The 12,321-nt window shown below is 50.2% G+C and overlaps 1 protein-coding gene across 1 annotated transcript in view; it reads right to left on the bottom strand.

Annotated features, from left to right (window-relative positions):
• Positions 1–2,663: 2,663 nt before the first annotated feature.
• Positions 2,664–12,321, bottom strand: part of LOC127316879 (uncharacterized) — a 37,000-nt gene continuing 27,342 nt past the window's right edge. The window contains exons 8-9 of the mRNA XM_071823048.1: positions 3,198–6,205; positions 2,664–3,085 (exon numbers count right to left, since the gene is read on the bottom strand). Of these exons, the coding sequence (XP_071679149.1) occupies positions 3,082–3,085; positions 3,198–6,205 (3,012 nt within the window). The 3' untranslated portion in view covers positions 2,664–3,081. The remainder of the gene's footprint in view (positions 3,086–3,197; positions 6,206–12,321) is intronic.

Here is a 12,321-nt window from a genome sequence, read left to right as displayed (position 1 = left end):
TGGCTCCATCCTTGGAGACCATGTACCATCATCTATATGGCTAGATCAAATGAACGAGAAAGGAACCAATGCTGATATCCAAGTGGTGCTATGGGAAATACTTTCGAGGAAAATTATGTGGCATTACTAGAACTTACTACTCTCTCCGATCCATAATAAATGTTGGGATTTAGTTGAAACTAGTTCCTCCGATCCAGAATAAGTGCGGGAGGTTTACTTCAAATTTGAGAAAATTTAAACTAAATCTGACACTTATTATGAATATGAGGGAGTAGAATGCGGGGAAAACCAATAGTGTGAGGCAACTATTTAGGAATACATGATTACCTTGAGAACTTAATAAGAGGTGAAGGGAGAAGATCCTTTGCGGAAATAACTCGATGTAGGTAAGAACTTTCGTTAATCACTTGGTACAAACACTAAACTTGCACTCTACTCTACCCTTAAACGAGGATCAATTTTCCAAACAGATTGCTTGGGAGGTTGACACAAGGGAAATGGAGAAGGTTCTTAGTAGCATAAATAAATGCGTAGTACAAATATAAACCATACAAATAACTCAAAGTCTGGACCATTTCTTTGACACATGTAAATATCTCAAAGTTGTTGGTCTCTTTCGTGACTCCCACGGTACAGACTGTAAAAACTTGTGCCCTTGAGCGAAAGAGGGACTAAAGTGAAATTTTCATCGCGACAGCTGGCAGGAAGCACGCGCGCGGCACGTGAAGCCCCCCACTCTAAACCCTTTCTCTTCTCCTCTGTTCGAAGCCCACAAACTCATCCCCTCTCTGCCGCCGCCGCCGCATCGCCCCAAACCCTAGCCCCCGCTGATGAGGACATCCAATCTATTGATACAACCGTTGTACATACAGCCACACAAATACAAGGACCAATCACTCGAGCTCGTGCCAAACAACTTAACTATCAGGTACTTTCATTTCTTGGAACTATTTCTCACATACATGAGAATATGCTACCTAAATCAGATATGTTTGTTACTCTTAGGAATGATGGATTTGGCATGGATGAGGAGGACAAACATTGGAGCATGATCACACATGGAGGAGATGGCATCAAGTATTTGAAGAATGAAGATGACGCCACAAGTGGAGATTTCAGAACTTTGAAGCCACCATAAGAAGGGATGAAGACATGGACGAAAAATAGAGTTTCACACTTCATAATTTCGTCCATAGCATAATATGGTGTTGCGTCACCTTTAGTTTTGGGCCAGGCCCATGTCATTTTCGCAGGAATTAAGTCAACCACTTTTTAGAGTCCTTATTGAAGGGGGAAAGGCCTTCTAGGGTTTGGTTCGGCCACCATATATATGGCTGGCCGAAACCCCACGTTTTCCTCCTTTAAATACCCCTATAGCCGTCACGTTTAGACTCGGATTTTAATTAGACTAAAAGTTAGTCATTCTGCAACTCTCGTGTACTTCTTTTGAGGCCAACACCCAGAACAAGACCGACTATTCGGAATCTCACCTTTTCAATAAAGCTTTCATCTTTCATCCGCAATATTCTGATTGCAATATTAGTTCTTACTTGTTCTCGATTTCTGATCGTGCATCCGCAAGATTAGTAACTCCCGAAGATTGTCCTAACGATTGCATTGGCGCACGAGCTTTGCACGTGTAGTCGGATCGTCAAGCACGAACTCCACCAACAAATCGACACTTTCATACTCTCATCGAAAGATCAGCCACCTTTGTCCTATCACCCGCAGTTGCAGTCGCTACCGGCGGGGAGTCCGGCCTTGGATGACGTGTGCGAGGGGAAGGACTTCTCCTTTGGCGGCACTGTCATAGTTTTCCTCAGCATCTGGGCAAGTGTTATGATGTTTCCAGTCCATTATAAAAGAAGTAATAATGATGTTGTCTGTAGAATGTGGGAATTGAGATGGGGTTGAGCGTTTTTGTCTGTCATCATCATCAACTTTTACACTTTCTAAGTGTATTTAAACTAGTATGCTAATTATCGAAGTTAAACCGAGATAAACACAACGATGTTGCAAAGTAAATAAAAGCTCCATTATGTGTTGAAAATATGCACGGACATCCATCCCAGGCCGTATGCAACAGTACAGTTGCTGCAAAAGGTAAATAGCACCAATGTTTCTCTGAGAACTAGGTATCATGTCTCTAAAACATCAGCTTTCACATTTTTTGTTTGTAGAACATCGATTTTTAACATTCCATGTTTTATTTAGATTTTCTGAAAACATTAAAAAAATATGGTTTCACACAGAGTTTCCATTGTAAAACAGTATCCACTTCCTCAAGAAACAGAAGTTTTCAAACATATGTGATATGTTCAATAGAGAGAGGCAACAAAAAAAAGTACTGAAACAACATGACGGTAGCTCAACATATTTTTTTCCAAGCGACCCAGCGGGGTCGATTTTCATTACCTTTTCGCAGATAACGAAAAGCAGCACACAGGCATACAACAAAGTGTTATACCGCGCACGGCAGGAAGGGGGGGGAGGGGGGACGCCGCCTAATGCTAACGTCAAAGATAACTACAGTTTTTTTTACGATTATTACAAAACGAGCTGAAAAGCGAAAACAACACCAGCAGTTTTTGAAAAGCAAGGCCTCCATCTTGATCAGCAAGGGTAGCTCAACATATTAGTACATAGACAACAATGCCAACATATTATCCACTCAAAATTCGCACAAAATCACATAACTATAATGCACCTTGTTTCATCAATCAAACGCAAGCTGAATTCACAGTCCATTAAATGCACACCACACCGGGTCTCAGAAATATGTACGCCCCCCTCTTATTACAAACACACAATCGATCAAACCAACACATCCCAGCTAGGTTATGAACACCACACCAAGCGGCGGAAAGCTGTAGCACTCCAGGCAGCAGCCAGCACAACAAACCAATCAAAGCATACCAAGATGACGTATCTTGGTGAAAACACACCATTCGCCCATGCCGTGCAAGTAGCAGCAGTTGGAAACAACCCCGGAGCTGTGACATCAGGGCTTGTAACAGCAACATATACTGATGCTTCACGTAAGCTAACCCCCTCACACACACGGCAGAGCAGCACAACAGATCACCTGACAAACGAATAATGGAAAGCAAAAATATTACTACTTATACTTAGATATATAGAAAACTTATGCCACCTTCTCTATCGATGTAAATGCATATAAGAAGTCGATGTGCGACCTTAGAAACGAGACCCTTGGGAGGGTCTTCTTGTAGTAGGCCGAGTGGCGCGTTTCGAAGAGCGACGGGTCGTGCCCGGCATCCAAGCCATCCCACTCGAGCTTGTTCCACCAGTCCTTCTCGCAGTCCACCACCGGCTTGGGACCCTGGGGTGCAATAGCTGGCAGACGCCTGACACCCCAACAGTCCCTGAGGCTGATCGTCTGCAGCGCCGGTGCAGTCAGTCTGGCTTCGCATATCTGCTCCAGATTGTGAAGATGGTACAACTTGATGTGCTTTAGGTTCTTGAATGTGACCCCAGATGCTATTTCCTCGGGGCACTTGTCATCCAATGGGAAAACATGTCGAAGGCTGCTGCAGTATGCCATGTGGAGGGTCTCCAAGTTGGGCAAGGTGAAGGAAATAGGGAGGACGAACACCAGCCTGGGGCAATTGTACAAGTATATGTGCTGCAGTTGTTGGAAACCAAAAGCACTGCCTCTAGCCCAGATGCAATAGGCTACCAGGAGATCAGAAGCTGAAAATGTCCTTATATGTTCAAAGCTGAGACGTTCTCCACGCTGACAATAAAACAGAGTGTGTAGCCTGGGGCACCTCTCAACATGACACCATACTAGCATGTCCCAACTTCCTTCATCTGTTGGAGGGATAGCCATGATGGAGGAATTGTCATGCACATGCAATGATTGAACACGCCCCACAAGGTCTCTGAAATATTTATTGTCCTGCATACTCTCTAAATTATAGCTTCCTTCTCCAATCTCCATATGCACATCCAATGTTTGAAGCTGTCGTTGGTTCCACGCCAAGGACAAGCATGCTACATCTTCAGTAAGGGTAATATTATTGTAAGGTAACAGTGGAATTGTTCGAAACAAACCCTCTTGGCTAGAGCCAATCCCCTTGACACTTACGGTGATGTTGGCTTGGCTGTGGCTCATACTAGATATCAGGAGGTACGCCTTGCAGTTCTCTCTTACGAATCTGAACAAGAGTGCCTGTATGGCCGACCAAATAAACCTTCCATCTGAAAAAGCAATACATGCCTGAAGGCCAAAGGATCCCTGTTCTCCACAGCAGACCACTGATCTAGCCTCCTTCTGCGTGTCTACCTGTAGCACTTCCAAGGCATGTATTTCATAACCCCAGTCCAGACTACGGAGCTGCTCACAACCCATTAGGAATAGCTTCTTGAGATTCAGGACATACATTTCAGGGAAGGTAAGCATTTTAATGGCTGTGCCAGAGAGGTCTAGTTCCTCCAGATTGGGCAAAGCACGCAAAAATATGTTTTGCAATCGACCACAGCCCTGTAGGGAGATCTTAGTCACCTGGACTATTTCAACAGGAGCTATAGGAGACTTCAGGCGTAATTCCTTTTGTGGCAGCTGTATGGAATGAATCCAATTCTTTACTGGGCCATAACCATCAAAGCTGAAACTTTCGAGCAGTGGAACTCCTTCCAGTACAACGTTCTGCAAGCTGGAACAACCATCAAGAACAAGCATCTTGAGGCTTCTCGCGGATGATACTAACGTGGGCAATGACTCCATGTGAGTGTTGCCAGACATGTCAAGGAGTTCCAAATTCAGCATATCTATGGAAGAGCAACTGTCCACTGTGACCACATCTGAAGACTCGGTTACCCGGAGCTTGTGAAGTTTTTGTAGCCTTTTCCAAGCATGACTCATAGTCTTCCATGAGATTCCCTTCGTATTTAGCTCCCTGAGATTGGTCATCAGTTCAACCATATGAGGCAACATAACATAATCTGTGAAACGTAAGTCAAACACCAGCAGGTTCGAAAAAATTGGCACTCCACTTTTCTCCTTCTCTGTGTTTGCACAATTGTGAAGCCAGAGGAATCTTAGGTTGTGGCAGGACTGGAAAGGAGGGGATGCAAAATCAAATCTGCAGTTGCAGAGCTTTAGCACATGGAGGTTCCTGCTGGCTAGTTCAAACAAATCATTACGAACATATACTGGATCATCTCCCTGGAATGTTAGGAAATATGATGTTGCACAATCAGGAACATTACAAATATTTTTTGCTCCTAGTTTGTTGGAGATGGCTGGGTACCACCAACAAACATTTTGTTCCGTTTCTTGTATGTCTAGTCCACGCAACAAACGTCTTGTTCCATCTGAAGAATACCCCAATGGCGTCATCACTCGATACAATGCATTGCCAATCTCCCAAGCTCTTTCCTCTCCAAGGATTCCATCACATATCCAGTAGTTGCAAGCATGAGTAGCCCAACCATTGTCAACACCAATAGAGTTTTCAGGTAGTTGTGCTGTCAGGATTAATGAGTAGAAGAAGCAATCCAAAACTATTGCTAGGTTGATGCCCTCCATGCCGATGTCACCAATCACCCCCACAGCTTCTTCGTGCAATGCACGACGCGGAAACCCCCCATCCGTAAAAAGCGGATAGATAAAAATATTAGCAAAACTTGGCATTAGTTTTTTCGCTGTCCTTGTGACCTGAAATCTTACTTCATCGGTGCATAACAATTTTCCTTTGCCAAAAATAGGAATGCCAAACCCTGCTAGATCAATATCTCCAACTCCTCCATAATGAAAAATCATCAGAAATTTCTCATTTCTTAAAGACTCATTAATCAAATGCCCGATACTTGATATCTCTTCTCTAGAGCTGTCTTCCACCCCTCTGAAATCATCATCTTCATCCTGCTTATCAAATATGGGCATTACATGGCGAAGGTTCAACTCCTCCGCGATTGCCCTCTGCATGGTCCTTTTATTTTTCCACAGGGAGCAGTCCACATGGAAAATTTTGCCAAAATGATTTCTCATGTCAGAATCATCACATATTGTGGATTTTAGGAGTTTGGCTATAGCTCTAATAATAGCACATGCACCTAGACCCTCAAAATTCCAGCCACCAGAAAGGATGAATGCTTTAATTTTTCCTTCTGTAGCATCATCGCTTTCCCGCAAAAGTTCAATCACTTGTTTGACGGCATCATCAAAATCCAATACAACCTGTAGCAATTAATTACAGTTAGTAGCTATTCTACATATGAATAAACTAAGAGTGAATTCCTTTTGTGCCCTCTAATTGTCCATTCGTGGCAAAAGTTGCCCCCATTGAACAGACATTCCCCCCACTTACCCCATTTAGGCCTCCGTTCGTTTAATCCCCAAGAGGAAGGGATCGGTCGATCTGGACTACGGCCCGATCCCAGGATCCCAGCCCGGCGAGTGAAATTTTCCAGCCCAGTGAGTCTACTCTAGTACAGATCGGACCTTTTAAGGCCCCATGACACTCAAAAGGCCTTTTCCGTGAGCTGTATGGCAAAATGCTGACGCCCGAAAAAGACCGCCAGCCTAGTCTCTGCAGGCCCGCAAAGTGAAAACATCGCAAATGGTTCCAAGTGTGGGGACCATACGCTACCTGTACACATGATTTCGCGTTCTCGAATCCTCGACGAAGTTGTCTCTGTCACACACCATTCAGGAGCGCCTAATCATGTGTGTACTTTCGAATACAAGAGCCTATTATTTCCGTTTGCGATATTTTACGCAAACGCAGACGTTTTGCCTTAATTAAATTTATTGTTTGCGATTCATCACTCGTTAATATTTGCAGGCCCGACCGTCCAACATGTTTTTTTTTACGATTCACAGAGCATCATTTCACTCGTTAGCAACAACGGCGGAGTCGGTGGCGTTTTGAGGTTCAGCAAGATCCGGCGGGGGCTGCTACTGTGCCAAGAGCCGGCGGGCGGCTGCTGCTATTCCAATAGCCAGCGGGTTTCTGCGCCTAGGGGTAGTGCGGCGAAGAGGGGTGTGCCTAGGTGTGGGGGTGCGGCGGAGTAGGTGTGCTGGTGCGGTGGAAGGCAGTGTGTAGGTGTGGCGGTGCGCCGGAGGGATGCACCTAGTTGACGCGTTGCGGGGGGACGAAGCAGACCTATGCTTTAGTTACTCGATTAGTGAAGTGATGGTAGTTTACACATAGCATGTATAAATCCTTGTATGTGTAGATGAATCGAGAATGGCATGTATAAATCCTTGTATGTGTAGATGAATCGAGAATGGATAACCGAGAGACGTACAAGCCCAGCGTACCGCCTCGGCCTTAGTGGTTTCAAGAGAGCAGCTCTCATACATATGAAGACGAACACGGATAAGTTTATCAGTTGTCCATGTCGTGATTGTCAGAATTACAGGTCTTGGGATAGCATGGATGAGATCGAGGGACACTTGATTCAACGGGGATTCATGAATGGATACAGCTGTTGGAGCAAACACTGCGAAGTACCTGCACCAACTGAAGAGAGCCACGGTAGCTGTGGTAATGAGATGGCAATGTAAAACTCAGATAATGAGATGGCAGACCCTGATAATGAGATGGAAGATGACATGCAAGCCCCTGAAGATGGTGAAGAAGTTGATATGGCCAACCTGCGTGCCATGTTGCGTCATTTTCGCGTCATTTTCAGGGCGACGATAAACTTAAAGAAGACTCACTAGTAGGGAAACCCTTACCGTGGCGCACCAACATGTACTGCCTCTGGCGCATGGCACGCCACCGGTAGTCCCCTACCCGTGGCGCATGGGGCTGGTGTGCCAATGGCATGTGCACCGACCAGTGGCGCAACCCCGCCATGCGCCACTGGTTGCTATTCTATTTTTTTTTTATAAAAAAGGAACCTGGCCGGTGGCCCTGATGCGCGCGGTGGACGAAAATTTAAAGTAAATTCAAATTTAAAAGCGAGGAAATTTTATTCATTCAAAGGTAATTTACATAGAAAATAAAAAAGAGGGAAAATTAACCCAAATTAACTATGCCCGGCGCGCTCCCGGCGCTGGTGTCGACGGCGCCGCCACCCACTGCTCGTCCTCGTCCTGAGTCAGGTCGACGACAGTTGGCAGCGTCCGTGGCCCCTGCTGCGCCCAGGCAGGGTATTCCAGGTAGGCCGGTGGCACCTGGGGCTGCCACGCGGGGTAGGCCGGCGGCGCCTGCTGCGGTAGCGGTGGGACCAGCTGCCCCTCCCATGCGGCCAGCGGCAGCGCGGCGGTGTGCTCCGCCACCAGCGTGCTGAGCCGGACAACGTCGTCTAGCCCCTCCTAGGACCACTTGGCCTCCTCCCCCGCATTCGACTCCGCGAGGGCCCGCGCGATGGCCGTGGCCTCGTCGTAGCCGTCCGGCACGAGGGCCTCCGCAGGAGGCGCCTCCTCCTTCTCGTCATCGTCCGTGGCCACGGCGAGGTCGCCGTAGTCCTCGCCCGGCTAGAAGTCGCGCACCTCGATGGTTGCGTGGCGCGCCTCGTGCTCCCACGCGAGGAAGGCGCGCCATAAGTCCTCCATGTGGTAGGCACGGTCGTGGCGAAGCGCCTCCGGTAGGCGGTTGATGTGGCGCTGCATCTCCGCTTCCAGCGCCGGCCCGTCGGTTGGCACGGGCGGCACCGGCACCTTGGCACGGTTGAGGTGCCAGCCGTTGGGCAGGGAGGCGTTCGGGTGCTGGACCGGATCCGCCACGGCCCACCATGATGGCAGTCCGCCAGCGGGACGTATCGACGGGTTCGCTCCCGCCGACTGCGCGGCGGGACAAGCACCGCCGCTGCACCAGCCTGTGGCCCGACGTAGTCTGTCACGCACGAAGGCGATGGCAGGTTGCGGGTGAGCGGAGTAGGTGCCGAATAGCGGAGGTGGCCCAAGGACGACCCCGCTTCGTAGTTGTTTGCCGCCTTCTTTAGCCATGACGGGAGCTTCGACATCTCCTCTGGCGCTGGAGGTGGCGACGGTGGCGGTGTCGGCGGGTTGGATCTCGGCGGTGGCAGCGGGTACGATTTCGGCGCTGGCGCAGTGGCGGTGCTGTGGGCGAGACCGGCGGAGTGGCGCTGATATAAGAACCCCGGGCGCTGGCATTGATGCCGAAGGCGCCGGAACCAGCGCATGCATTGATGGCCAAAGCTGCCGCGCGCACCGCCGGTCAGCCTTCTGCCGCATGCGTGTTGGACCACGAGCGTTGCAGGCCGGTCCGTGCGCGCGCAGGCGACGTCGCAGGGTGAAGCACGCATCGGCGCAATTGATGTCCATGACTGCTGCGCCGCCTGTCGATCAGCCTTCTGGCGCAATGGGGATGAAAGGTCGGTCCACGCGCGCGCTCGGGTCTAAATTTAGACGCGTGGACTAGGCGCGCCCAGCCGATAAGTGGCCAGTAATGGCGCACCACTTTGGGAAGCGGCACGTGTGCGTGGCCACTACAGTGGCGCACCAAAGTTTGGTGCGCTACTAGTATACGGGTATGTCCCGGCCAAACCCTGGTTATACTTAGAAGTGGCGCACCATGGTATGGGGTGCCCCACTGGTATTGCCGTATTAGTGGCCCACCTTTTTCTGGTACGCCACGGGTAACAGCAGTGACGTTTGTTGCGTCACGGCTAAGTCGTCCACCTATAACCCTAATCATAGTAGTGACTACTTGAATTTTAATGCCTTGCTGAATGACTCAGGTACAATTGTACCCAAATTGTAAGAAAGAGCACACAAAATTGACGTCAACGCTAAAACTATTGAGATTTAAGGCAGAAAACGGATTGTCCGACAGAAGCTTTACGAAAATATTATCTATTTTCTTGGCAATTACAGTGGGTACTCCGGATTGGCTGCAGGAAATTAAGGAGGGTATGCGCAAGATCCCATTACTCGGCATATATTGGAGAAGTTTCAGAAACCGGACAGTAAGATCAAGCATTTGGTACGTGATGGTGACCTTCTGCGTTACAATAAGCAGATCTTCGTGGGTGGCAACCAGTTGATGCACCAGAAGACACTGCAGGCTTTGCATTCCGGTACTATTGGTGGCCACGCTGGGGTGCAGGCGACGCTGCAGCGTGTGCGCCAGCTTTTTGCTTGTCCGGATGCGACAGACAGTCAAACAATTTGTGGATCTCTGTGCAACGTGCAAGCAAGCAAAGGCACTAAGGCAGCACACGTGAAATACCCTGCCCTATTAAAACCACTGAAGGTGCCCGATGAAGCATGGCAGGTGGTGTCACTTGATATATTTTTTTTTGAAACGGGGCAAAAGATTTGCCTTTCATTGATATAGGAGAAAAGAGTTGGCCCGTTTACGAGGGAAACTGACCGAAAAACCGTACAACACAACACCACACGCCAGCCCCGAGGCTGCGCTCCACACGGGTCGACGATCACCTAGGTTGACACCACACCTCAACGCAACAGGCGGAGGCGAAAGACCGGAGCCACCATTCCAACTACCATGCCGGCCCCAAGGCCGTGTCCCGCCTGGCCGAAGACGAACTCGCCTCCGCCAAACCACCAAAACACTCCACAGACCCCTCCGACCAGTGGTCGTCCAAAGCGAGGCCTCAAGAGGCAAAGCGACACAAAAGCGCCACCCACGCCCGATCCCGCAAGGGATCTAGGGTTTCCCCCGGAGAACCCGGGTGAAGGAGCGAAAGCACACCGCACACCGCTGCGACGACGACTTCAAGAAGGATGCGGCGCCCGTGGGCGTCACCGTCGTCGGTCCTGGCCAGCCGCCAAGACAAGGCTTTCGCCCAGCGATGAGACTAAGTCCTCACGCCCGCCCAACAAGGATCGGCACAACCACCACGCCTCTCCCCCTCCATGCTCCCGACGATCATCAAGCGTCCCTCCCGCCGCCACGCCTAGGCTCCCCGTCGCCGCGACAAAAGCCGCCGTACGGATCATCACCGCTGCCCGCGAGTTAGTTGCCAAAAGCAACCAGAGCGAACCCGGGCAGCCATCACCGCGAAAGGAAACCGAAGATCACCGCCAGCATGGTAACCTCCACCGCTGCAGCCTCACCGCTGCAGCCCATCGCCACGGCCAACCGCAGATCCGCCGCCGCGGGCTCGAGCACGCGCCGCGACGCCACAGGCACCACTGCCGCATCCTCCCACTGCAGCCCTCCGCCGAGGTCATCCTCAGATCCGCCGCCGCGGGCACGAGCGCGCGCCGCGACGACAGCGATGCAGCAGCACCACCAAGCCCCGCCACGCCTGCGCCACCGCACCACCGCCGCTCCCCGTCCGCGTGCCGACACCTCCGCCCGGCGCAGCGCCCCCGCCCCGCGCCCGACGAGCTCCCTCTCGCCAGGGGACGCGGGGGAGAGAAAAACGCCCCGCCGCCACCTTCCCCGGGGGGCGCGCGGCTTTGCCGGCCCACCTCCAGCGGCGGCGAAGCAGGAGAGGAGGTGGAGGGGGCTTCTTGCGGCGGCGGCTAGGGTTGCCCCCCCCCCCCCCCCCACTTGATTTTTTCAAAGGGCTACCCAAGTCGTCAGGTTTTACGACTGTGTTGTGTTGGTAGCGGGGGACAAACTGACCAAATATGTACACTTCTTGCCATTAGGACACCCATAGACAGCGATATAGGTGGCGCAAGTTTACATCGAACAATGTCTTCAAGTTACATGGGATGCCAGAAGCTCTAGTGTCTAATCGTGACAGAGTTTTCACCAGCCATTTCTGGCAGGCGTTATTCAAGTTATCAAAGATTGAACTCTGTATGTGTACAGTTTACCACCCGCAGACGGACGGACATACTGAGAGGATCAACCATTGCTTGGAAACCTATCTCAGGTGTTTCATCAGCTCTTGTCCTTCCAAGTGGAGTAAGTGGCTACCGTTGGCAGAATTCGGGTACGACACTTCTTACCACACAGCCATCAGGAGAACACCTTTCAGAGCCCTGTATGGTCATGCACCTTGTTACCTGGGATTCTTAGACCAGACAGTTCCAGTGGTCTGTGATCTACATGATTGGCTTCAGGAACGCAAGCTGATGACGGCCGTGCTGCGCTAGCATCTGCATCACGCTAATTTGCGTATGAAACACTTCGCCGATGGTAAGCGCTATGATCTTTGTTTCCAGGTTGGAGATTGGGTGTATTTGCGCCTTCAGCCATATCTCCAGTCGCTTGCGCTCCACGCCAATGCCAAGCTCGCCCTTAGCTTCTTTGGCCCATTCCAAGTTGAACAGAAGGTGGGGGAGCTCTTTTTTTTTTTGAAACGGAGGCAAAAGCATTGCCTTATCCATTAATTAAGAAGAGAGTGCCCAGTTTTTAGGAGAAAATCGGGCGAAAACCTACCGCGACAGGGCCAAGC

This window comes from Lolium perenne, chromosome 7, assembly GCF_019359855.2.
Source record: "Lolium perenne isolate Kyuss_39 chromosome 7, Kyuss_2.0, whole genome shotgun sequence".
Classification (NCBI taxonomy): Eukaryota; Viridiplantae; Streptophyta; class Magnoliopsida; order Poales; family Poaceae; genus Lolium; species Lolium perenne.
This window is presented reverse-complemented; position numbering and strand designations above follow the sequence as displayed.